The 24,626-nt window shown below is 41.8% G+C and overlaps 2 protein-coding genes across 3 annotated transcripts in view; one reads left to right on the plus strand and one right to left on the minus strand.

The window, feature by feature from the left end:
• The window catches only part of dnm2a (dynamin 2a), a 30,539-nt gene extending 15,219 nt beyond the window's left edge, over positions 1–15,320 (minus strand). For both annotated transcript variants that reach the window (XM_061089323.1, XM_061089322.1), the window contains exons 1-10: positions 14,842–15,320; positions 7,264–7,337; positions 6,911–7,060; positions 5,763–5,966; positions 5,444–5,542; positions 4,037–4,197; positions 3,782–3,924; positions 3,025–3,160; positions 2,848–2,915; positions 2,023–2,161 (exon numbers count right to left, since the gene is read on the minus strand). In XM_061089323.1, the coding sequence (XP_060945306.1) occupies positions 2,023–2,161; positions 2,848–2,915; positions 3,025–3,160; positions 3,782–3,924; positions 4,037–4,197; positions 5,444–5,542; positions 5,763–5,966; positions 6,911–7,060; positions 7,264–7,337; positions 14,842–15,002 (1,335 nt within the window). In that variant the 5' untranslated portion in view covers positions 15,003–15,320. The remainder of the gene's footprint in view (positions 1–2,022; positions 2,162–2,847; positions 2,916–3,024; positions 3,161–3,781; positions 3,925–4,036; positions 4,198–5,443; positions 5,543–5,762; positions 5,967–6,910; positions 7,061–7,263; positions 7,338–14,841) is intronic.
• A 232-nt stretch (positions 15,321–15,552) lies between these two features.
• On the plus strand, positions 15,553–23,512 carry qtrt1 (queuine tRNA-ribosyltransferase 1). Its single transcript, XM_061090803.1, has 9 exons — positions 15,553–15,843; positions 17,776–17,844; positions 17,963–18,101; positions 18,721–18,915; positions 20,179–20,317; positions 20,414–20,489; positions 20,591–20,700; positions 22,026–22,110; positions 23,190–23,512. Exons 1-9 carry the CDS (start codon positions 15,553–15,555, stop codon positions 23,340–23,342), a joined length of 1,257 nt encoding a protein of 418 aa, XP_060946786.1. The 3' UTR covers positions 23,343–23,512.
• The last annotated feature ends 1,114 nt before the right edge of the window (positions 23,513–24,626 follow it).

Below are 24,626 nucleotides of genomic sequence, written 5' to 3' on the forward strand. Positions count from 1 at the left end.
GGATGGGACGGTGGCTGAGTTTGTTCGGTTCATGGCGTGCAGTTCCTTTCTCTGTCCACAAGATGACAGCGAAGCACTGTTGCTATGGAAACGCTTCCTTCAAGCGGCCACTTCTAGCACAGACAGGCTTTTAGTATCATCTCACCACCACCCTCATATCACTCCTTTGCAAAAAGCAGATAGCAGAATGCCAGGCAGACATGGAGGTCAGTGAGGGAGCGAAGCCAGGCGCCGCTGTGCTCAGACTGACGGAGGGAGGGAGGGAGGGAGGGAGGGAGGGAGGGAGGGAGGGAGGGAGGGAGGGAGGGAGGGAGGGAGGGAGGGAGGGAGGGAGGGAGGGAGGGAGGGAGGGAGGGAGGGAGGGAGGGAGTCGGGACAGAGGGAGGATGCAATGTGGAAGTGAGAACAAAAACAAATGCTTTAATGAATCGATGCTGATGTGGGAGCTTACTGGTAAAAAAAATGAAGTTGTGCTCAAAACTTCAGACATGATGTGTAAGTTGATGCTCAATCTGAATGGAATGGAGACTTCCAGAAGTGGGAAAGGATTTGGGACGGGAAGATACACACATTTGAATCGGTGGGCATGGAGAGTGTAGTGGCAAAGGGTCTGATTTCACAAGGGATGACATTTAAATATTTAGAGAGAAAAGTGATCCCTTGTCTTTCCATGCTAACGTCCAACAAGGTGTGTCCCTAGTTACCTTAATGGCACACTTCATGACGAGTGCTGTGAGTTCGCACACCACAAGGTCCACACATTTGAGGCTGGGCTCTTTGAGTTTGAGGATCTGCTTTTTGACTATCGCCTCAAAGGCCAGGTCAGGGGTGAAGAGCCCCGTTCTGAAGGGACATGGGGTAAGATTGCATTTGGTTGTGGTAGAGAGAGAGAGAGGGAAGGATAGGCAGATATCAGGAAAAGAGAAGAAGAGGAAGAAGAGAGGAAATAAAAAGAGAAAAGGTTTTGTTCAGTTAGTCATTTCTAGTTGTTGACAGACAGATCAAGCAGCGGAGAGGGACAAGCCACAGGTTTCTCACACCCTCATCAATGATTAGCCACTTCCTCTGAAGCTCAATACAATAGAGGTTGACATCACCTCCAACTCTGGGGCCAAATCATAGCTTACACCCCCCCACCCCTTCATGTGTTGCTGGCTACATGCACTGAGCGGTGAGACCTGCAGCTTGTCCAGAAGAGACCAGAGATGCTCAGACAGGTCGAGCCCCAGAAACATCTCATATCCACGACGACACGTCACCCGTCACAACACTCCACAACACGACAGTGCTGCCTGCACACAGGGCGCACAGGGCTGGGCTGGGCTGAGGGCAAACTGCAAAGAACATTTCTTTCTTTCAAACAGTAGAACTAAAGTGATTCTTGTGTCAGCGTGTCTGTGAATTTGTCCTGCAACTTACTTTGTATGCTTGCTTGTTTGTATGCTTTTTGTAGCTCGTTCTATGTCTCTCCTGTGCTGCTTCATGTACTATTGTCATGTCGACTTCTTGTTGGTTTGTTGTGCATGTACTGTCTGCTTTGGTGGGCTACTGCCTCGATGTCTAACACATATAGATGTCCTCTATAAGTCCTAGTCTACCTTTTCAATTTGTGTTTGTTTGATGCTGACTCTTGTTTGTCCTGCATGCTTCATGTATTTTAATGCTTGAACTACTGAATACTTGTATGTGGTTATAATTAATGTTTTATCTGTTGCTTTTCTATGTTCCTTTTTAAACTCTTTCTGTTATTTGCTTATTTGCTTTTTAGGGAGCCTATTGTTACATCTGGCCAAGGACTGCAGATGGAAACTAACCTTCTGGCTAAATCTGGCATATTTACAGAAATGTCTATTAATATGCACTGTCCCTGTCAAAATAAACAAACAAACAAACAAACAATTAGTGGAGACGCCGCAAGCAGCAGCCAGATAATGTTCTCTGTCAGGATACCCTCCGCCTCACCCGCGGCTGCCCTGGCCCTATGTCCCGGCTGGGTCGGGAGATGCTGGACACCTGCAGTACCTTGTTGGTGCACTGCCTGAATGTGTTGATGAGCTCTTGAATGACCAGATCGATACATTTGAGACAGGGCGTTTTCAGCTTAACGATCTGCTTTTTCACGATGGCCTCAAACGCCAGGTCTGGAGTGAACAGCCCCGTTCTGAGGATTCACAGAGAGACAGAGGCACAGCGGCAGACAGATGGGACAGTTAATGGACATGTAGGCCAAATAAAAAAACAACAAACAAAAGGAAAATAAAAAAACTGATATACAGATAAGACAGATGATTAGCTACTCAAAAAGACAAACAGGTGACTGAAGAGATTTGAGATGAAGCACAAAGGGAATGAAAATGAATATAACGAAAGCCACAACATGGGGATTAAAGATTAAGTGCCAAAGATGGCAAGGTGTCAAAGTAATTAAACGCACAGTCACAAATGAGACATGGCTGAGAGAACAGAATCAATGAGGAACACATGACAACAAAAAAAACACAGTTGACACAGATAAATGCAACACAAAATGCTATAATAATTAAATGCTTCAGCAGACAGAAACAGAAAAGGAGTGGGTGGTATTGCAACGAGGAGATAAGGGGATTAGAAGAACACTGAGCAGGACAGAGGAAATATTCATACAGCAGAGCAAACTGAATTGGTGCTTTTAGTCTGACAGCAAGTTTTGATGAAAATTCTTGAATTATAGTTCAATAACAGCTTTGATGGGGGGAGAGGCAAAGAAGCTGGGTAGAGGAGTAATTCATGTCATAACAGAATCTATTGAGCTCCGTGCGTGTCTCCTGTGGAAGACTGGTGGGGTTTTTTTGTCTCCGCTCCACTTGCCTGACACCGTGGACATTCTTGATTGCGTGACTGATTTCTCGCCTCAGCTCCTTCTCATCAAACACAATCTGAGGAACAGTGAGAAAAAAAAAAGCAAATAATAACATTTAACATAGGTTTAACCTGTGTGAAGACACCTACATCCAAAACACTTTATCAATAAGGCTCAACATTAACCTTGACAAGTTCAAATGGGAAGCGTTCGTGGAAGAGGCGGTTGATCTTGGCGCCGCCCGAAAGCTCGTTGGTGTCCACCTGGTCCCCGGAGCCTTCGATGCACTTCTCGAAGTCCACACCAAACTGCTGCACCATCCTGATAAGGGAGGGACAAGCACAAAAGGCATGAGGCCGGTGGGAAGAGGCTACTCTCAAGCTGCAGCCTCACTGAAAATCCATTGGAAAAAAAAAAGATTCTTTATTATAGCAGCTTTATTTGTACCGTGATGTCTAACACGAGTGGTAAAATATTAATGTTAATTTGAGGTCGTCATTTTAAAGTAACTGATCTTATGTTGGCAGCATGAACCTACACGCTGAAACAAATTCTGTGATGTATGAGTTCTATCCATTTATCTTGTAATTTCACAACTTACTTTCAAATTGTAAATATTGTTATAATCATATATTAACTAAATCTAATCAGCATGCTTTTCAAATACATTAATTTTAATATTCCTTCTACACAAAATAGAGACACTTAAGTACATTTTCTCATTTAGGGCAGGTCCAGACCATAACATACAGTGAAATACAGCACAGAATTATTAAACATTAATCTACACTGTAAAGCCTCAGAGTCCAAACTTCTCTCAGTTGCCTCGGCAGTAGTTATCCCATGTTACTGCAGCATTTTACTCCACTAACAAGCTTTTGACTGTAAAATGTTCACATAAACTGCGTTTTTATGAGGATTTATGAGGAGTGATTCACTCACTGCAGCAGGGCCTTGGTCTTGCGCGTGGGGTCATCAGGACGGAAGTTCTTGTACTCCTCCACCTCCTTCTCCAGGGAGAGCACCTGACTCTGCAGCTTACTGCGCAGACCAGGCAGGGTGTCTCTGATGTGGTTGGTCAATTGCTAGAGAGAAAAGGAAGTCATATTATTTCAGAGAATTAATGACATGGTTCGCATGATTTCATACTTTACGATTGAAAATTAAATAAATAAAAGCAGATAATTGATAGTGTACCTGGTTGAGCATCTTTTGTAGATGTGGCGTGCCCATGCGCTCTGCTATATGTCTGTAGCCAGGGTGGGACAGGAAGAACTTCCTCTCTGCAGCCAGAGCAGCACGAATGTCCTTCTTCCCATCAATGTCTTTCTGACTGCGGTTCACCACTCCGATATAACCTGCACACAGCAACACAAACAGTTACTCTAGAGACAGAAGTATAGCCTGCAAATGTGGAAGTATTAGAGCAAAATAAATTAAAGTCACATCTGAAACATCTGACAACTCAGTACTTCCACAACAGTACTTCCACAACAGTCCTTGCTCCTTTGTAACATTTTGCAAATGTTGCAAATTGATGAATTGTTTTATACCTTGTATTACTGTATATATATATATGCATATTTATTTCATTCTTATTTATTCAATGTATTAACTCTTCAATGTATCCACTTTTTATTGTACCCTCGGCACCATTGTAAATGAGGGTCTTGTCCCTTAATGTGTTTTCCGAGGCTTAAATAAATATTCAATCAATCAAATCAAAAACATTAAAAAAAAAAACATAAAAGGTATAACACTGAGCTTTGGTTGTGCTGCCTGGTGATTGGTACTAGTTACCATAACAATACTAAAATGTATTATTAGCCGCATCGCACCCATTCAATGGCTCACCAAGATAGCCTTTTATACATTTACAAATATAAAATACTATTTGTACTACTACTGCTTGTTAAATAATTGCTGATTATTAGTTACTGAGATATGTGAATCCATATTGCCCAGTATGCCTCGCTTATCAACATTTTATAATCAATATTTAATCGAAAACGAAAATCAATCTATTTCTTTCCATCTTGCATTGGTTCAGAGATGTAACTAAACGTTGACTGAGTAACAAGATGATCCTACTCTTGTTTTGAAGTTAATTGCATCTATAAAGAGCGTCATCATGCACATATATTGTCAGGTCTGGTCCCTGCAGAGGTGGCTGCACAAGCGTCATTCTATGAATGCACATATGAGCCATGAACACACATATGACTTTTCTTTCCCCAAGCTGCAGTTTATAAACAAAGTTTCCCACTGTTGTTGTTCAAGCGTATTATAAAGTTTTCTTTCATGCTCACTTTTGTCAAGCACAAAGTCACAGAACAGCCCTGGAGTGGCTGACAGGCAAGCAGGTCACAGGCCGGGGCGGCTGAGGAAAAAGCGTGCGTGTACACGCCCTTAACACACACCATTGTTTGTGTTTGGGTCATTAATTGTCTTGTTTACTTTTCAAATAGCCAACGTTCTAGACCACAAAGTTTCATACAGCTGCTGGGCTCACAGAGTCGCCTGTCGTGTGTGTGTGTGGGTGTGTGTGTGTGTGTGTGTGTGTGTGTGTGTGTGTGTGTGTGTGTGTGTGTGCACCATCCTCACCTCGACGCAGAGGCAGCAGTTTATTTTCAAGGATGTCCTTTGCATCTGTCCCTTCGTCCATCAGGTCCAGTTTTGTTATCACACCAATAGTGCGCATACCTGCAGAAAATTATAAACAGTTTAAATGTGACTTCAATTATTTCAGACGACAGATAAACAGTCAGGCTCTAACCATATAACAATAGCAACAAATGAGAGGTAATGGATATAATAAGATGCAATGTTTCATTGAATAGCATTATGAAAAGAGTGTTATAGTGTTGTTGTGTTTGTGGTTGTGCTCTCTAATCCCTTAACTACGAATACAGAACACACTTACCCTGTGGGTCCACCTCCTTGGATATCTTTAGAGCGTCCGAGTTGGCCAGGTCCATGTTAGCTGGTGTGACAGCCAGGATCAAACAACTCTCCTTGGTGATGAACTGCATCAGCATTTCCCTGATCTGAAACTCAATATCTACGGGCTGGTCACCGACGGCAACCTTAGTCATTCCCGGAAGATCGATCAGGGTCAAGTTGAGCACTAAACCATGTAGAGAAAAGAGTAATAACATTTAGAAATGCAAGTAGGATGTTTCTTCATTTCCCAAACTAATAAATACAGTACATCAGTCATTCAAGTAATGTGTTTCCATTTTGTTACAAAGCCTTTTATTTAATTTAGCCATTTAAATTTGACGCATCATTTACTCGAAGCAGCATTTGAATGGGATCTCAGATAATGGCGGATGTGGGACAAATAAACGTTTGATTAATCGAGAGCATTCTCAATGAGAGGGCAAACACAGCCTATTCATAGTGTTGTTTGTTTTTTCTTTTAAATGGAAGACTTGAGTTCTGTGTTTTTTATCAACCTGTCACATTCATTTTCCTTCTCAGTCATAAAACCATTGACAGACTTCTACACTATCAGGCTCCATTTACAGCATTAATATGCGTCTGTGGCGAGAGGAGAAGCTTTCATCTTTTGAACAAGTCACTGGAGAGCTTTGTTGTTGTGAAACTAAGTCTAAATGGTATTTTACCTCGTTTTTCACCTCAGAATCCCACGCAAAAGTCATTCAGTGACCAAATCAGAACATCACAAAAGTGACTTCGATTTTAAATGTTGTACCAAATCCATGTTAGAATACCCTAATTTTGAGCAATATACAGTGACGACAATATATATATATACATTTGACATTTAGTCAATTTAATAGGAAAATTGTTTATGGATAAAATGCCCAAAGTTTTTGTGTGGTTTATCAGGTAAATTAAATACCTGACAGATCTATACCACTCCACCGATCTGATTTGATACAAACCTGTTAACACTATGAGTAATATTATAGGAATATATACCTGCAGTATAAAGAGTATTTGCTGTATATTATAACATGATAAATCTCAACATATATAATAAACAATGATTTTGAATAGGCCTACGCATGTGGTGTGCTTTAGAATAAGACCTGTGGTCCTTACCGTTTGGGGAGTAGACCCTCAGGTTAATCGGGATGGTCGAGATGCCTTTGTTGGAACCTGTTATCCTGTCCGTCTCCGCCTCAATTTCCGAACGCACTTCATCGAAATCCACAAACTTCTTCCCTTTGCAGTGCAGAAATTCAGCATATTCTACACAAACAGGGACAAAGCAACACACGGGAATGGAGGGTGGGGGGGGAAGTGAAGAAAGGGAGAGAAAAGGAGAATATTAAATTAAAGAGAGAACGGTGGCAAATAGCAGGAAGGCTGCCTAGCTTGAGGCGCTGTGAAAGAGAGGGCAGATACAGGGCAGTGATGAAAGGAGACAGGGATGTGACTGTGAACACACTCACCGGCTTTATGGTTGACCAGCTGCAGAATAAGAGGTCTGCGGGTAACGATGCCTGATCCACGTGGAAGGAAGTCCCTGAGAGAGAGATAGTGACAGAGGAAGAAGAATTAACATCACATTGTTGGAAGCGGAAAAGGATAAAGGACAGAAATCAAATCAAAGTTAGGACATGTACAAAAAAAAAGCAACAGATAAAGAGACAGAAAAAAAGGTGGAGAGAATGGTCAATTATTCATTACACTCAATGTCCGTTTCCTCACAGCGTGCCCTCTGGTAAATTAATGGGCAGAGGGGAACTTCACGCCTCCAACTTGTCTCACAACAAATCAAATCTGACAGAGTCATTTTCTCTCATCGTTAGAGCTTTGACAATCAATTCAGAAACGCCCACTCATGCTGTTATGGGATAAATTTAGTTCACTTTTAATTATTGAACTTGAACAAATCTCTCCGTTGAAACAGACTGGAATAGGGTTGGGCCGATTGATGATGACGTTCATCACAAGGATTTACCCAGGACTTTGATACCCCACTTCCCCTTTCTAAACCACAGTGGGGTCCAATCCTGACTATTTTAATATTGGGTCCTGTTGCTCAGAGTTCAAACCCATAGTAAATTTATGCTGCATAAATGTCCCGTGTGATTGAAACACCACAGACTAGATAATCACACACGTCGTATCATTTTAAGAGCTTTTTGATCCAAATACTGAAGGTCATGAGTGAAAAAATATAAAGCCTTTAAGCTTAAATAATTAATACGATGTGAAAAAAAGTTTAGTTTGGAGAAAAATCTCTGACAAACCCTGACAGCGTCCTACAAAGAGACAAGTTTAATTTAGACCCGTCATCAAATGACAGGCAGCAGCGACCCTCAATGCTAATAATAATGATCATTTCTGCTAATCAGTTATAGCATCGGAGATTATCCTACCTGTGATATAACTGGAATATGCATACATTTTTGGATAATCGCTGAATGACCTGGTAAAGATTGATTTAACTCTTTATGGTGGATTTGCTGCATGTTTGTAATGATTTTGTGATGGGTTATTTTTCAGTGGATTATTTTGCTTCATGTGAAACAATGAATCTGCTTGGTTTACTGTGTATTTAAAGTACGGGCTAGGCTAATGGTTTAGGCTAGCCACTTTGATAACCTAGGCTGTATCGATACAGAAGATATCGCCCATAATAATAACATAACCACGACACACCCAGGGCTGAGCCTTGACACCTTTTTGTTAGTTGCACAATCTCGACTACATACTCGACTCAAGATGATGTTTTGTATAATTATTATTATGACGGCAGGAAAAGACGGTAAACAAGCAACAACAAATGGTATTGGCGCAACAGAGCATTACTGAAACTGCAGCCTACAGGAACCAACTGGAATCACAACTGGTTGGTTTGTTGCCACTATAGTGACATGGCACCTGAGGAATGTTTCACCACATGCTCAAAGTTGCTTTGTCAGTTCTCAGGCGTGAGTTCTCTGAGGGCTGATTCCTCCACCCAGTCATCGGCAATCCCCTCCCACTTCAGACAGCCCCTCTGCTACATCTGGTGGTAATCACCAGCCGCAGTCCCAGAACAATCCTAGCAGGGCGGAGCATGTCACTAACCCCCATTCTCTTTCTCTTCCCAACCTACAGGCCAGAGGAGACTTTGGTGGTGCCATATGACTAGGGCTGCAACTAACGACTATTCTGATAGTCGATTAGTCACTGATTATTGAAACGATTAATCGACTAATCGGATTATGAATGACACAAATTCTCAATTGCTATTATTTAGCAAGCAGCTTTTAAATTTAGCTTGAGGTTGTTTGAGGCATGTGATGACTGAAAATAAAGACAATAAAGATTGATACTTCATTAAGAAAAATGTCTTTTAATAAACTTTGCTGCATATAAGGGTACTGTTGACACAAAAGCAAAGAAAAATCTAGTTTTTGTCCATTTAAAACCAAGGACAGGCAAAGTGCTAATAAATTTTTTTTATTTAAATTCAAGTTTCCCTTTTTACTGTGAACCAAGAACAGGCCAAGTGCTGGTACTAAAAGTAAATTCAAAATCATGTATCCATTTTTCGTGTTAACAAAAAAGGACAGGGAAAATAACATTAATAAAAACAACAAACAAAACTACATTCTTCTTCGGAGTAAATAATTGTGATTAAAAAAAGACGTTTGTCAGGCAATAGGATAACATTTCGCTTTTAAACTCGTTAAAAAAAAGTTTAAACCATATTCTCAGCTACTTCCATCAGCACCTCCGGTAAAAAGACGTTTAGTACCGCTGCGCGGAATGAGAAACACGCGCTATGACGTAACCAACGATTCATCGATGACTTAATTCGTCAGCGACTATTTTTGTCATCGATTTTTCCGACGACGTCGCCTAATCGTTGCACCCCTACATAGGACAAGAGAAAAAGCGGTGCTGCCGTACTAACATACTGCCTGCTGTTCCTAGGGCTGAGGTCCTGTGGGGAAACAGTGGGGAAAATTCTGGATGTTCCTCGCATCAGCAAAAAATCCACAGGTCTGTGGTTCAGGGCCGCTGCTGTGTCACGCACACAGTGTGGAGCATGCAGGCAAAAACAAAGCCACTATAGGGTGAGGGAAAGGAGAGAGAAGTTAGACTAGATGTGGTAAGATGCTGCTCGGAGATCAGAGCGAGGATGACCTCTTCTAAAAAAGAACTAGTGTATTAATGCATCTCTCCTGTTACAGGGGACCCTCACTGGATTTTCCCAAAAACACCACAAGTCCCAGATTCACAGCTATTAAGGACCCACAAAAGGTTCCATATATATATAGACAAGAAAGAAATTGTTTAAAAAAGACAGAGTTGAACCTGTCGATCTTCACAGACTGAATTGGATCTATAGCAGTGGCATATTGAAAAGAAGCAAGAGGCCAGGATTCCATTATTGATGCGCTGTAAATGATAGACGAGGCTGAGCAGATTGTGTATCGTTTCATGCATTATGGATGGCCGAGCAGAGAGCATCAGTCTGTGAGCCTCCCTCCATCCCACACGAGAGAAAGCAAAAGGAAGAGAGTAGAGCAGGGAGTCAACAAGTGAGCCAACTCCCCTCCCCCCCCCAGCCTCTGTCTATTACCAACCGGCAGAGCAACTCTGAGGAGCCATAGCTGATCCTCCTTGAATCTATAGAGGCCGGACAGAGGTTTCCATCATGGAAACCAGTGTGTGAACCTCTGGAGTTGTTGTGGGCTCTCACAGGAGGGTGTACAACACAAACATGTGTTTGTGGTTAGGTGTGACATATCCCGTGGCTCAATCGTGTAGCTACCAACATATAATCATGGCTACCCGCATGATTCCAGCACCGTAGTCTGAAACTGTGGGTACCAAGAGGCATCACCCGCAGCAAAGCCTCTCGGATCCTACTGCTGATTGGAAAATCCCTTCGCTATCTGCCATCAGCTGTTTGTAGTTCTTGCTCACGGGGATGTCCACGGTGCTGCTCACACATCCAGACGTCAACACATTTCTGTTCAATTTCCTTCCTTTATGTATGTTGCCCATACAGAACAAAGTAGGCTGCTACGAGAGTAATTATACCAAGACTCTCATATTAAATTTGATACGCACATACGGTTTTAAACTATTATCTTATTATTATTTAAACTATTATTATTTGAATATTTGCACTACTGCACAAATTGAACGTTCATCTGTAAAGATATATATTTAGATGTATTTATTTTATTTTCTATTTTAAATTTTTGATATTTTATTTCATTGTTATTATATTTTATTCTTTTTTATTCTTTTTTATTCTATTTTATACTATTTCAATTTTTTATTTTATTTTTTGAGGTTGAAATTACTGAGCATTGCTTAAAGAGAGTGTGTGACCCAAGCATTTCATTGACATTGACTGCTTCATGTTATCTCTGTTCATTTGACAATAAAAAATCTTGAATCTTGAAACATATGACACGTTTGTTCTTACATTTTAAAAAGTCCTAATTCCTCAGTACTGTAAGTGCAACAGATCAGATAAAGACCTCCACCCAGGCCGGCCTGCAGAGCTAGATATGACGTCTCTCCTCTGGGACAATGACATCACAGCACAGCACAGTTATCATGGAGACATGGGCCTGATAATAATTTCTTAACTGTGAGTTAATATTAAACTGAACATGGCTTTAACCTTTGACAGTTAAACCCATGACGGACACGGAGACACTTTGAAGTTTCTACTGATTTCATCCGCCTGCCTCCTACAATAATGTCCATTGAAATGCTGGAGATGTCGATGTGTGAAGACAGCAGGGATTCCCCCCCCGTGGGATTCACCACAAGCGAGTGGAGGGGTGGATGTTGCTTCTAACACGGGACAGACGCAAAAATGAAAAATCTAAACAAAAACAATTATCACCTGGTGAGAAAGCAGTGTCACACACGTGGAAGACACTTATGAAGATGTCAAGAGAGTTTGTGGTGATAAGAGCTGATGATGAGACCAGCTGGTAACTGTGTGTTTGTCTCCAGTAGCAAACAGCAAGTAATCTCAATCAGGGGTGGGAATTGGCAAAAATGTGACGATTCAATAGTATTGCAATATTTGGGCCACGATTCAATAGTATTGCGATTCTGCGATATATTGCGATACAGCAAGTATTGCGATTCGATTCTGCGATTTATTGCGATTCATGTCCCCCATATTATTCAAAGGCATTACAAAAAATGAGGAGAATAAGACTGCTCAACTCACTTCAAATGTCACATTTAATTCTGTGAACAACATTGTCTTCTCCACATTAACTGAAGTGTAAAAACTTTGTCCTTGAACATTCAGGACACAGGACCTTTGTAATTATTTTCTGAATAGGAGACCTCTCACATGAACACTGAGCTCAATCATATAAATAAGAGGAACCTAGAGCTTCAATCAAATTGAGACCTGCAAGGTCATGAGCCAAAATGTTAAATTCATTTGGGAATATTGGCATTTTTGTTCAGAAAAAGGAGTTGGTCAACATGCTCAGATGTTAAAGTTCCTCTGGAACGTTACTATATCTCCTGCAGTGGAGAACATCCTTTCCACATACACACTAGGTATCCTTTAAACTCTGAAACTCTCCTCGTCATGCTTTGCCAGCCAGGGGCTGATTTTTTTTTTTTTTAAATGCAATACTTTGTGCTACAGTATCGATATAATCGCGGGCGCAAAATATCGCGATACTGAACAGAATCGATTTTTTGCCCCACCACTAATCTCAATCCCATCGACAGGACTGTGACACAACTGACAGTAAACACACAGCAAGAATGGTGGACTACCCCTGCTTTCACTCCATCACAGTGAGGACATTCAAACTGAAACTCAATGTGATACATGGTGCTGAGCAAACATGCAGATTATAAAAACCAGAGTAATTTCCAAAGAGAGTCAAGCAGGTCCCCATCAGATCATGACATCAGCGTGGACTTCAGACAGGAGGCATTTTATCTTTGTGTATCGTACAGTCCAAGGTCTGAAATCTGTCTCTTCCTGTGCAAAGTGGCTCGGTTTCTATTATCATTGGAGCCACATAAAATAAATGACAGGTTATTTCCATGCCTGGGGACACAAAGGTGAAACCAGCCTCTTACATAAAGCAACTACGAGGAAAGAAAGAGAAAACACACACAGGGGAAACCCTAGAGCAACCATTACTCACAGCAGCTCAGTGCTCCTGGTTGACGTCTGTTGTCACCACATAGACTTTGCAAATCAATTATCCTACAGCAGTAAGTCAGTGTGAGATAACATGCTTTGGGTGTTTGCCACTTCTGAGCTCAAACAAACCCTTAGACCAACAATTAGTCACCTCTACAAGAATGCCCCTGTTGCTATAGCGATATGCAGCAACTCCCAAGTCCTTCCAGGTTGAAGTAAGACTTGTGACCTTAAAGCTGTTTGACTTCTACCGCTGCACCTTATCGGCCCTCAAGTTCACCTGCCAGAGACAATGGACATACAGAGAGCCTGCTCTACTTTCTATTGTGTTGCTACTCACATTACTCATGTGTTGTAATGCGGGGGGGTTTGTGCAACTTTTCAGCAAATGGATGAGGAAGAAAAAGGCTAGGCTAGCACACGCAGTGAAACAGGTCACCATGACAAACCATGAAATGCTCAATGGTTTGTCAAGTGCTCTCACAGTGCAAAGTCCCACTCATCTGAATTAATGTGCATTGAGTGGAAGTCTAATCTGTGTGTGTGTGTGTGTAAGTGTGCGAGTTCATGCCTAAGAGCAGTTACGACACGCTCTAGCCTGTGTGTTTATAACGCCTGTCTGCACGCCGTCTTAACCGCCAATGTACTTCCTCTTCTCTTGCCGGCTGGCCTGTACGAAAACTGTTCGACCCTCTGTGGGTTGGGTTACACACACACACACACACACACACAGAGTGTCTCTCAATGGAATCCTGCTCAACAAGCTCCTTTAGAGCGAGTTTGTTTTGTTTCTTTATCTGCAGGGTGATCTCATTCACTGCTGATGTGGGAGAAGGCAACAGGACCAGCCTGTCGAGGAGCGCTGTCGCTTCACCTTCACACCACAGACACCAGAGAGACGCGTTTCCGGCATTTCTAAAAAGAAGAAAAGCAACAACAAAGCAAAAGAAGGAAGACGAATAAGGAAGTGGTGTCTGCTGCAGATGTGACCTTTACACTTTGCGAGTGTGCTTTGAGGCGATGCTTTACATAAAATGCACTGGAACTACACTCGGCTGCAAAACTCCACCTGAGAGAAAGATGTTGACCCACTCTGCTTCCAAGGCTTTACATAACAAATTCATACTCCCACATGCAAAACATTAAGAATGATGATCAACAAACGAAAATATCACGTGAGCCAATGTAGAGCAAACAACATTTACTGGTGTATATAACTCCTGGAGGGCTTTCTGGGTGTGGCCTGGAATTATAAATAGAGCTATAGAATAAAGTTTCCATTCAGAACAAAAGGCGTAAAAACAAATAGTCAGATTGCAAAACGAGATAATCTGTGTGGTGATTTACTCAAAATAAAAGTATGACAGTGTGCATGAATCTTATTTGGTGTCATTCTAATAAAGTTATGGTCAAAGTGAGTGTGTGAAATGAGGTGAGCAATATATGATATAGTCATAATGTAAAGTGATATCAGTGATCAGTCACTTTGGGGAAAGGGTAGAGTCCATTTCTACTATTATCATTCACAAATATTTAACCTTTTTACCGTTTGAAGTCAAAACGAAACCTCATACAAAAAAATGCATTGTATTCTGGTTCACTGGTTTGCCACGTAAAGGGCGTATCTGCCTACGTCAGGTTGTTTAACCTGTAACCACCAAGGCAGCCTTTACGACAAGTGCGTAAATTGACATAGACGTTACGTATTGATATAGGATAAATAACGTAGGTTTTGGCTTTGTGGCATTTGACATGTCCTCATCTTTCGATCCAGCTGCTCGTTCAGAAACACGTTGAGAACTAAAACACAAACCGAGAGAGCTACACACACCCAGAGACACAACTGCAGAGCTCTTACGCCATTAGCGTAACTCACCTGCCGACGAAGTTCTCCAGCACCGAGCTCTTCCCGGCGCTCTGCCCGCCGACCACCGCGATCTGGGGAAGGTCTAGATTGCAGCTCTGGCCGATGGAGCTGAACGCGTCCTGGAGCTTGTTGATGAGGGGAATCAGGTCTTCCATGCCCCGGTTCCCCATGGCTTCGTTAGCTCAAAGAGCGAGAGTCCCCCTCCACTTCCAACACAAGGCAGACCAGAGGAGGCTAACGCTAGCCGCGGCTAACTCGCTGAGGTAACGTTAGCCTAGCCGCACCGAGCTACTCGGGTTACTCTCTTCGGTCCCGCCGCACTCCCGGAACAGCAGCTCGGGCTCTTCCTCCCTCTCGACCGGTCGGGTCCTCGGCGGTAACTCGGGTCAGACCACAACCATGCCGTGCTACCTGTTGGAACTGCGCTAGCGGCCGGGCAGCCGAGACGGACGCAAAAGTCACAAAACAAAACTTCCTCCACACAAACACTTTCCGGTCAAAGGGAGACGACATCCGATGGAAGCCGGTGAGCGAAGCCCCGCCTCTTGTCTGCGAGAACCGCCAGCTCATTGGCTGATTGTCTTGCCTCTCACTGAGCCAGCCCTTCTGATTGGCTTACTAAAAAAGGCGTGCGGTGTACTGTGATCAAATTTGCTGCTTCCTGATTGGTCAGCACGCCTGTCATCCGCCGGCGGCCCCGCGTCACGTGTCCACGTCAACATGGCCGCCACCGTGGAGCGTGGAGCTCCAGCAGCCGACCCTTCAGAGAAGCAGATGCCCGGGAGGAAGCTGCTGTCCGCGGCCTCTCCGCTGGTCCTGCGGGTCGTGGCGGAGTGCTCGGTGACTAAAGCCCGGGCCTGCGAGCTCGTCCTGCCGCACAGCGCCGTCAGCACCCCGGTGTTCATGCCGGTGGGGACCCAGGGGACCATGAAGGGAATCACCGTGGACCAGCTGGACGCTCTGGGGTGCCGGATCTGTCTGGGGAACACGTATCACCTGGGCATGAGACCGGTAGGTTTCACAACAACAACAACAGGCTGTGGCTGAGGGGTAGAGTGGTCGTCCTCAAACCTGAAGGTCGGCAGTTCGATCCCCAGTCTGAACCATCTGCATGCCGAAGTGTCCTTGGGCAAGATGCTGAACCCTGTATAGCCCCCCCATAGAATAACAAAGTGCTGCAAATAGATGCACTGTATGCATGTTTGTGTGAATGGATGAATGTAAAACTGTACTGTAAAGAGCTTTGAGTGGTCATCAAGACTAGAAAAGCGCTCTATAAATACAAAACCATTTACCATTTAACAATAATAAGTACAAGTACATCAAAGTAAAAATGTGGAATATGGCCAAAATGGCCACTAAATGCAAAATAGACTTCCTGTTGTGTTTTTCCAATTGCACCTGAAGACTTTTTTGTTTGTCTGGTCATGATACACCTGTATATTGATTTTTGTGAAGACCGGTCAATGTGAACATGTTCCAGGGGTCTCAGGGGGTCTCGGGGGGCACCGTTGTGCCATTTTGCCACGCCCATTGAAAATTCCTTCAGAATACGTAAATTTTCACCACTTTCTAACTTTCTGCAAATTTTGGTAAGAAGTTGAGCATGGTAAAGCCCTTAAAAAGCCAATTTATTTGCCTGAATAATAATAATAATAAATACACCTGTGTATCGATTTTTGTGAAGATCGGTCAATGTGAACACATTCCAGGGGTCTGGGGGGTCTCGGGGGGCACCGTTGAGCCATTTTGCGACGCCCATTAAAAATTCCTTCAGAATACGTACATTTTCACCACTTTCTAACTTTCTGCAAATTTTGGTAAGAAGTTGAGCATGTTAAAGCCCTCAAAAAGCCAATTCATTTGCCTGAATAATAATAATAATAATAAGTACAAGTACATCAAAGTAAAAATGTGGAATATGGCCAAAATGGCCACTAAATGCAAAATAGCAGGCTTCCTGTTGTGTTTTTCCAATTGCACCTCAAGACTTTTTGTTTGTCTGGTCATGATACACCTGTATATCGATTTTTGTGAAGACCGGTCAATGTGAACACGTTCCAGGGGTCTCGGGGGGCACCTTTGAGCCATTTTGCAACGCCCATTGAAAATTCCTTCAGAATACGTAAATTTTCACCACTTTCTAACTTTCTGCAAATTTTGGTAAGAAGTTGAGCATGTTAAAGCCCTCAAAAAGCCAATTAATTTGCCTGAATAATAATAATAATAAATAATCCTTACAATTTCAATAGGGTCTCATCTGACCTTTGATGTCAGTGCTCGGGCCCTAATAACAAGTTGAATTTATCATGAGTTGTTGTATTTTATTCATGGCTGGTTTATGCCACCCTTTCTTTACTAAATCAGAATCAGAAAGTATTTATTGCCAAGTGGGTTTACACCTACCTGGAATTTGCTTTGGTTATTGGTGCATACAATGAACATAGAAACATAAAAACACAATAAATACACCACACATAAGAAAAACACCAAAATGGCCACTAAATGCAAAATAGCAGACTTCTTGTTGTGTTTTTCCAATTGCACCTGAAGACTTTGTTGTTTGTCTGGTCATGATACACCTGTATATCGATTTTTGTGAAGACTGGTCAATGTGAACACGTTCCAGGGGTCTCGGGGGGCACCGTTGAGCCATTTTGCGAAGCCCATTGAAAATTCCTTCAGAAAACCACTTTCTAACTTTCTGCAAATTTTGGTAAGAAGTTGAGCATGGTAAAGCCCTCAAAAAGCCAATTCATTTGCCTGAATAATAATAATAAATAATCCTTACAATTTCAATAGGGTCTCACCTGACCTTTGATGTCAGTGCTCGGGCCCTAATAACAAGTTGAATTTATTATGAGTTGTTGTATTTTATTCATGGCTGGTTTATGCCACCCTTTCTTTACTAAACATGTTTGTTTCCATCTCTTCTGCACACAGGGGCCTGATCTGATCGAGAAAGCCAATGGTTTACATGGGTTCATGAACTGGGACAGAAATCTGTTAACTGTGAGTGTCTTTCATAAACAAATCAACCACAGATGACAAAGAGTTGAACGCACAAAGGTAAAAGGGAGAAATGTTGTGCTTAAATCCTGTGTGGCGTCCCCCCCCCCCCCTCTTACAGGACAGTGGAGGCTTCCAGATGGTGTCGCTGGTTGAACTCTCAGAGGTCACGGAGGAAGGAGTCAAATTCAAGTCGCCCTACGACGGCAAAGAGATCCTCCTCAGTCCTGAGAAGTCCATCGCCATACAGAACAGCCTGGGTCCGCACAGAGTCACATGACTTGTCATTAACTTGTCTTTTGCACACTCTGTCTACATATTCTTACACTCATAGTATATTATCTATTGTATAGTCAAATACTTATATTTATACCTTTACTATATATCATATATTATATCATACTCTGTATATTCTTTGTATATATAAGTCTATATACACATATTTATACATGTGTACATGTTATAATTATTATTATTATATTACTATTATTATTAAATATACTGTTGCTGCCATTATTACTATATACTGCTATTATATTGGTATAATTACTATCATATATAAATATATTATGTTACCATCATATCATCAGTACTATTACCATCATCTTGCCACTGCACCTTATCTACCTATTTATCCTGTGTTTCTGTTTTTTTATTCTTTCTACCTCAATATTTTTTATTTTATTCTATTGTATTGTATTTTATTGTATTCAAATATACCGGCTGCTATGACGACTTAATTTCCCTTCGGGGATGAATAAAGTAATCTTTCTATCTATCTATCTATCTATCTAACAGTGTTAAATGATTCAAACCCTCCCTCTGTTTCCCAGCAGCTAACAGACCGTCTCTCCATCTGTCTCTGTGTTTGTTTTCCAGGGTCGGACATCATGATGCAGCTGGACGACGTGGTCAGCAGCACAGTGACGGGACCGCGGGTGGAGGAGGCCATGCACAGATCCATTCGCTGGCTGGACCGATGCATAGCAGCCAATAAGAATCCAGAGAAACAGAACCTGTTTGCCATCGTACAGGGAGGGCTGAACGTAGACCTGCGCAAGGCGTGTCTAGATGGTAAAACATCCTGCACGGCACATCTGATCACCTACCTCTGGTATCCACAAGCATCCTGGATGGGTGGATCATATCTCGATACAGCTTAAAACATATTTAAATGTCTTTAAAATACAATGGCTTGTAACATATCCACATTAACTACAAAGTTCACATGACATATTTAACCACAGAAATGGGCAGTAAACACAATGTGACTCTAGCATTTTTTAGACATGAAGGCAGCAGGAACATCTCTGGAATATTCAGGTTGAGGTGGCACTTGATAATAGTGGTGGGGAAAAAATCGATTCTGTTCAGTATCGCAATTTTTTTTTTTTTTTTTTTTTTTTTTTAATATTTATTTACAATTATATATGTAACAGCCCCTGGCTGGCAAAGCATGACGAGGAGAGTTTCAGAGTTTAAAAGATACCTAGTGTGTTCTCCACTGCAGGTGATATAGTAACGTTCCAGAGGAACTTTAACATCTGAGCATGTTGACCAACTCCTTTTTCTGAACAAAAATGCCAAATGAATTTAACATTTTGGGTCATGACCTTGCAGGTCTCAATTTGATTGAAGCTCTAGGTTCCTCTTATTTATATGATTGAGCTCAGTGTTCATGTGAGAGGTCTCCTATTCAGAAGATAATTACAAAGGTCCTGTGTCCTGAATGTTCAAGGACAAAGTTTTTGCACTTCAGTTAATGTGTAGAAGACAATGTTGTTCACAGAATTAAATGTGACATTTGAAGTGAGGTGAGCAGTCTTATTTTCCTCATTTTTTGTAATGCCTTTGAATAATATGGGGGACATGAATCGCAATAAATCGCAGAATCGAATCGCAATATATCGCAGTATCGCAATATATCGCAGAATCACAATACTATTGAATCGTCACATTTTTGCCAATTCCCACCCCTACTTGAGAAGAGCATTGAAGAGACCGGATATGACCTATACATTCGGCTGCAGAAAGCACAGCGTCCATGTCTTTTTCATCCTGAGATATTTGTATTATTCTGGGCATGTTGATTACGGAAACATCACCATGCCCACTCGCCTCCGTGTTGATTTCTATACTATTCTCCTACTGTATTTTCACATGTTCTCACTCAAACTGAGCATTTTACACTGGAGCTGGTCGGAAAATGTCCGGAGCAACTGACTCGTTCTCACACACAGCCCCTCTACACAATTTCAGTAAAATGCAATTAGTTTGTCAGACACTGATGATAACTGCTCAAACTTGTACTTAAGATATTCTATCTTCTTCCTTCAGAAATGACTCAGCGTGATGTTCCTGGTTTTGCCATCGGCGGCCTGAGCGGAGGAGAGGAGAAGGACGACTTCTGGCGGATGGTCACGCTGAGCACCGACCACCTGCCGCGAGAAAAGCCTCGGTACCTCATGGGTGTGGGGTACGTTTTCCTAAGATTCCTAATGATAACTGTGTTTTTATTGGCTCTGATGTTGTTTATTGACACAAGAACTTGCGTTGCCCACTCATGCTGCAGGTATGCTGTGGACCTGGTGGTGTGTGTCGCTCTGGGATGTGATATGTTCGACTGCGTGTACCCCACCCGCACTGCAGTAAGCTCCCTTCGCCTCACACTCATTATTCACTCACGTCACATAGCAGCTATAATTCCATATCAAAAGCCGTGTTTCAGACAAGTGTCTCTTTCCCTCAGAGGTTCGGCTCTGCCTTGGTGCCGTGGGGATCCATCCAGTTAAAACACAAGCAGTTTGCTAAAGACTTCCAGCCCATAGACCCAGACTGCCAGTGTCCCACCTGCAAGAGGTAAGACCAAGCAGCAGCTCAGTGTGTCAGAGTGAAGCTGTGGCTCCCACCATGCTTCCTGTAGGTTGCTCCTCTTTGGTTCTTTGAAACATTCTCAGAATTAGACGTTTATAAAGCACCATAGTACCTAAGAAGTCTTGATTTAGATTTGTTTGACTAAAACTGAATTACCTCTAAACAGGAGATGCTTTGGTGATTTAAGACGACCACAGTCTATAATCTAACCTCATTTGATTTATAAATGTTTGGTTTATTAATATTTTCAATAATTGCTTTGATCTCACACGGCTGAAAATATTATGCCAACTAGTGGTGGTGACTAGTTTTTTTTTAATATTTATTTACAATGTAACAGCCCCTGGCTGGCAAAGCATGACGAGGAGAGTTTCAGAGTTTAACAGATACCTAGTGTGTCTGCAGAAAGGATGTTCTCCACTGCAGGAGATATAGTAACGTTCCAGAGGAACTTTAACATCTGAGCATGTTGACCAACTCCTTTTTCTGAACAAAAATGCCAATATTCCCAAATGAATTTAACATTTTGGGTCATGACCTTGCAGGTCTCAATTTGATTGAAGCTCTAGGTTCCTGTTATTTATATGATTGAGCTCAGTGTTCATGTGAGAGGTCTCCTATTCAGAAAATAATTACAAAGGTCCTGTGTCCTGAATGTTCAAGGACAAAGTTTTTGCACTTCAGTTAATGTGTAGAAGACAATGTTGTTCACAGAATTAAATGTGACATTTGAAGTGAGGTGAGCAGTCTTATTTTCCTCATTTTTTGTAATGCCTTTGAATAATATGGGGGACATGAATCGCAATAAATCGCAGAATCGAATCGCAATATATCGCAGTATCGCAATACTATTGAATCGTCACATTTTTGCCAATTCCCACCCCTACTTGATAAGAGCATTGAAGAGACCGGATATGAACCTATACATTCGGCTGCAGAAAGCACAGCGTCCATGTCTTTTTCATCCTGAGATATTTGTATTATTCTGGGCATGTTGATTAATTAATTAATGCCTTTGAATAATATGGGGGACATGAATCGCAATATATCGCAGAATCGAATCGCAATACTTGCAGTATCGCAATATATCGCAGAATCGCAATACTATTGAATCGTGGCCCAAATATCGCAATACTATTGAATCGTCACATTTTTGCCAATTCCCACCCCTAATGCCAACTCATAAAGAGAGTTGTGAGAGAAGGGTGCTCTAAATATGTGGTTCAATGATGTCTAGTGTTTAGACATTTTGTTGTTGAACGGTATCACTGGATGAAAGGTGTAAATAATTTACCTGTTTTCTGTTTCAGACATAGTCGAGCTTACCTGCACGCTCTGTTCAAGAGTGACACTGCAGCCATGCATCACATCACCATTCATAACATTGCCTACCAGGTAAGTGCTGAGTGTATTTGGGCAGAAAAGTTAACATCACTGCATGACTCCAATGGAGAAAAAAATCCTTTTGCCTCTAAATCTAACTGGAACTAAATAGTTTCCTCCGTGCTGACCCTGCCACAGACCCCAGTCTCATGAACAGAGATGTTAACCAGCTCTAATGGTTATTTTAAGGCTGTTGCACTGTTCTTGATTTTAACCTCACTTATCGTCCTGCTTTGTGTTCTTGGACTCCTCTCAGCTGGACGCCCACCTCCAGGCAGAGCAGCCACAGTAATCATTTTTAGAGCATTTATTAAACTTCGGACTGATGAATATTTAAACTCTTTGCAAACAAATTTGTAACCCTCTCCAGTTCCAAAAATACTTGAAATCTCGGTTTAGTGAGGCCGGTTATTATACTTCTAGTGCAGATGGAAATGATCAGATTAGCTCCAGTCTTTTTTCATTGACAACCACTTTTTCTTTCCTCTGCATTTTAACAGATTTAAGGATTTCAAATACAGAATTTAAAGTTCTGAACCTTTTTTAAATATTGTTCTACTTTTACATTTCTTATAAATTTACTTCAAATTAGCACTGTATTGTTCTTGATTGTTGTCCTTATTTGCTTTAAAACAGCTGATGTATCTGAAATACACTGCACCTACTGCATTAAGTGTGTTTCATCAGTTCATCAGGGTTCCTTTGTGTCCCACATAGCAACCAAATGTGCTTCATAATGTGTTTCCAAGACTTATTTCTCAGTATTTGCCTCATTCACGGCAATTAAATCACTCAATGCTCTCTGTGCTCCACAGAAACGGCACAGATGCGCTTTGCTGCTCTGAAATTATCAAAAACAAAATCTCGTCTTGTGACAGATTAAAATACAAAGTACCCCTCTGTTTTCTTATTGAAGCTGCTCTGGCAGGGTGACTTTGGGGATCTCACTGTTGTCCTGTCGGGCTGTCATTCTTATTTTATTCAAAGTTACATCAAATGTTCCCTTCCTACAAAGTGGCATCAGAACACGATGCTCTCAGGACCTGTTGCTGACCCGTACAATGATAGTCATCAAATCTTTCTCTTTGCAGCTCGACCTGATGCGCTCCGTGAGACAGAGCATCGTGGAGGGCCGCTTCCCCGACTTCATACGGACATTCATGAAGCGCCTGTTTCCGTCTCCTGACCTGTACCCCGGCTGGGCTGTGGACGCTCTCGCCTCCGTCAATGTTCCCCTGGAATAACAATAGGAAGGAAACCACCATACGAAATGGCAAACAGAGATTGTGAAGATTGTACATATTTTAAATTACGTTTTTTATGGATGACTGTTTTGTACTCTTTGTTTATTTTTGTGCCAGCTCAGCTGCTTTGTTGGCAGTGAGGAAAATTGCCTTTGATCTGAGGGAATAAAAGCCTGATTGACTTTCACAACAAGCGTCTTCATGTAGCCCGGCAGATTGTCCTCAGAGTACACATTATGAGAGTGTGACACTGTATGGGGTCCAAATGAGGTTTGAAACACAGAAACTATCTCCTCTGATATGCTCCGACAGTTTTTGTTGTTACCATGGATACAAAGCAAGGCCCGCCCACTTGAAATTACATGTTTTGCCTGCCTGTCAACCCTCTGGTATTATTATTATTTTTTTATTTTTTTTGTGGCTGAGCGAAATACAGAAGTAGTTCATTCTCTCTAAATGCAAACGTGCTCTTTGACACTGACTGGCAGCACAAAGGCAATGATCAGATTAATGAACCTCGAGGCTCAGTTCAGAGTGTGTGCTTGTGTCATGATGACCACCAGGGGGCCAAGTAGACAAAACAAGAGACAGTAAAACAGGGATATGCTGTCTTAAGTTTTTTTTAAATAGATTAAAATGTAAAAATATCAAGTGAGAACAGATCAGGAACATGAGCTGAAATGTACAATGGCACCAAAACACTAAATTCCAACAAAAAAAATGCATTAAAATCCATTTTTCTGAATGGTGTCAAACCATCCATTGTTTTTCTCACAGGTTCAATAGATCATAATCCTATTTGACACTGGGTGGAGGTTTTGTTTGCAGTTTACAGAGGTGCTGGTTTACCGGGGCTTCTATGTGTGCGATTAATATTAATAATGGGGGAGGTTAATTTGAATAACACCTGTTGTCTGTTCCTCCGAGTCATCAGTCCTCTCAAGAAGCACATTTGAATTTCATTAATGCAGCTGTTATGACCACCGGCTCCAAGATTAAAAGGCAAACCGATATCCAGCACAATACAACATGTGTGGTGAGCAAAAAAAAAAGAAAAGAGATGATGGGTCTGGTGCATAATGAGAGTAGTTTCAAGTGGATCTGACCTTAATTACGAGTGTCCATTGTTCAGTTACAATACGAGCAAAGTAAAATATTCACAAGGGGGATTTAGCTTTGATAATACTGAGGTTTAATATTAGACGTTCACTGGGAATTCTGGTTTTGAATGTGATGATTGTTTCATAAATGCACTATTGTGGGGAGAGTGTTTTCCTCGTAGAA

Source organism: Limanda limanda, chromosome 17 (assembly GCF_963576545.1).
Source record: "Limanda limanda chromosome 17, fLimLim1.1, whole genome shotgun sequence".
Taxonomy (NCBI): domain Eukaryota; kingdom Metazoa; phylum Chordata; class Actinopteri; order Pleuronectiformes; family Pleuronectidae; genus Limanda; species Limanda limanda.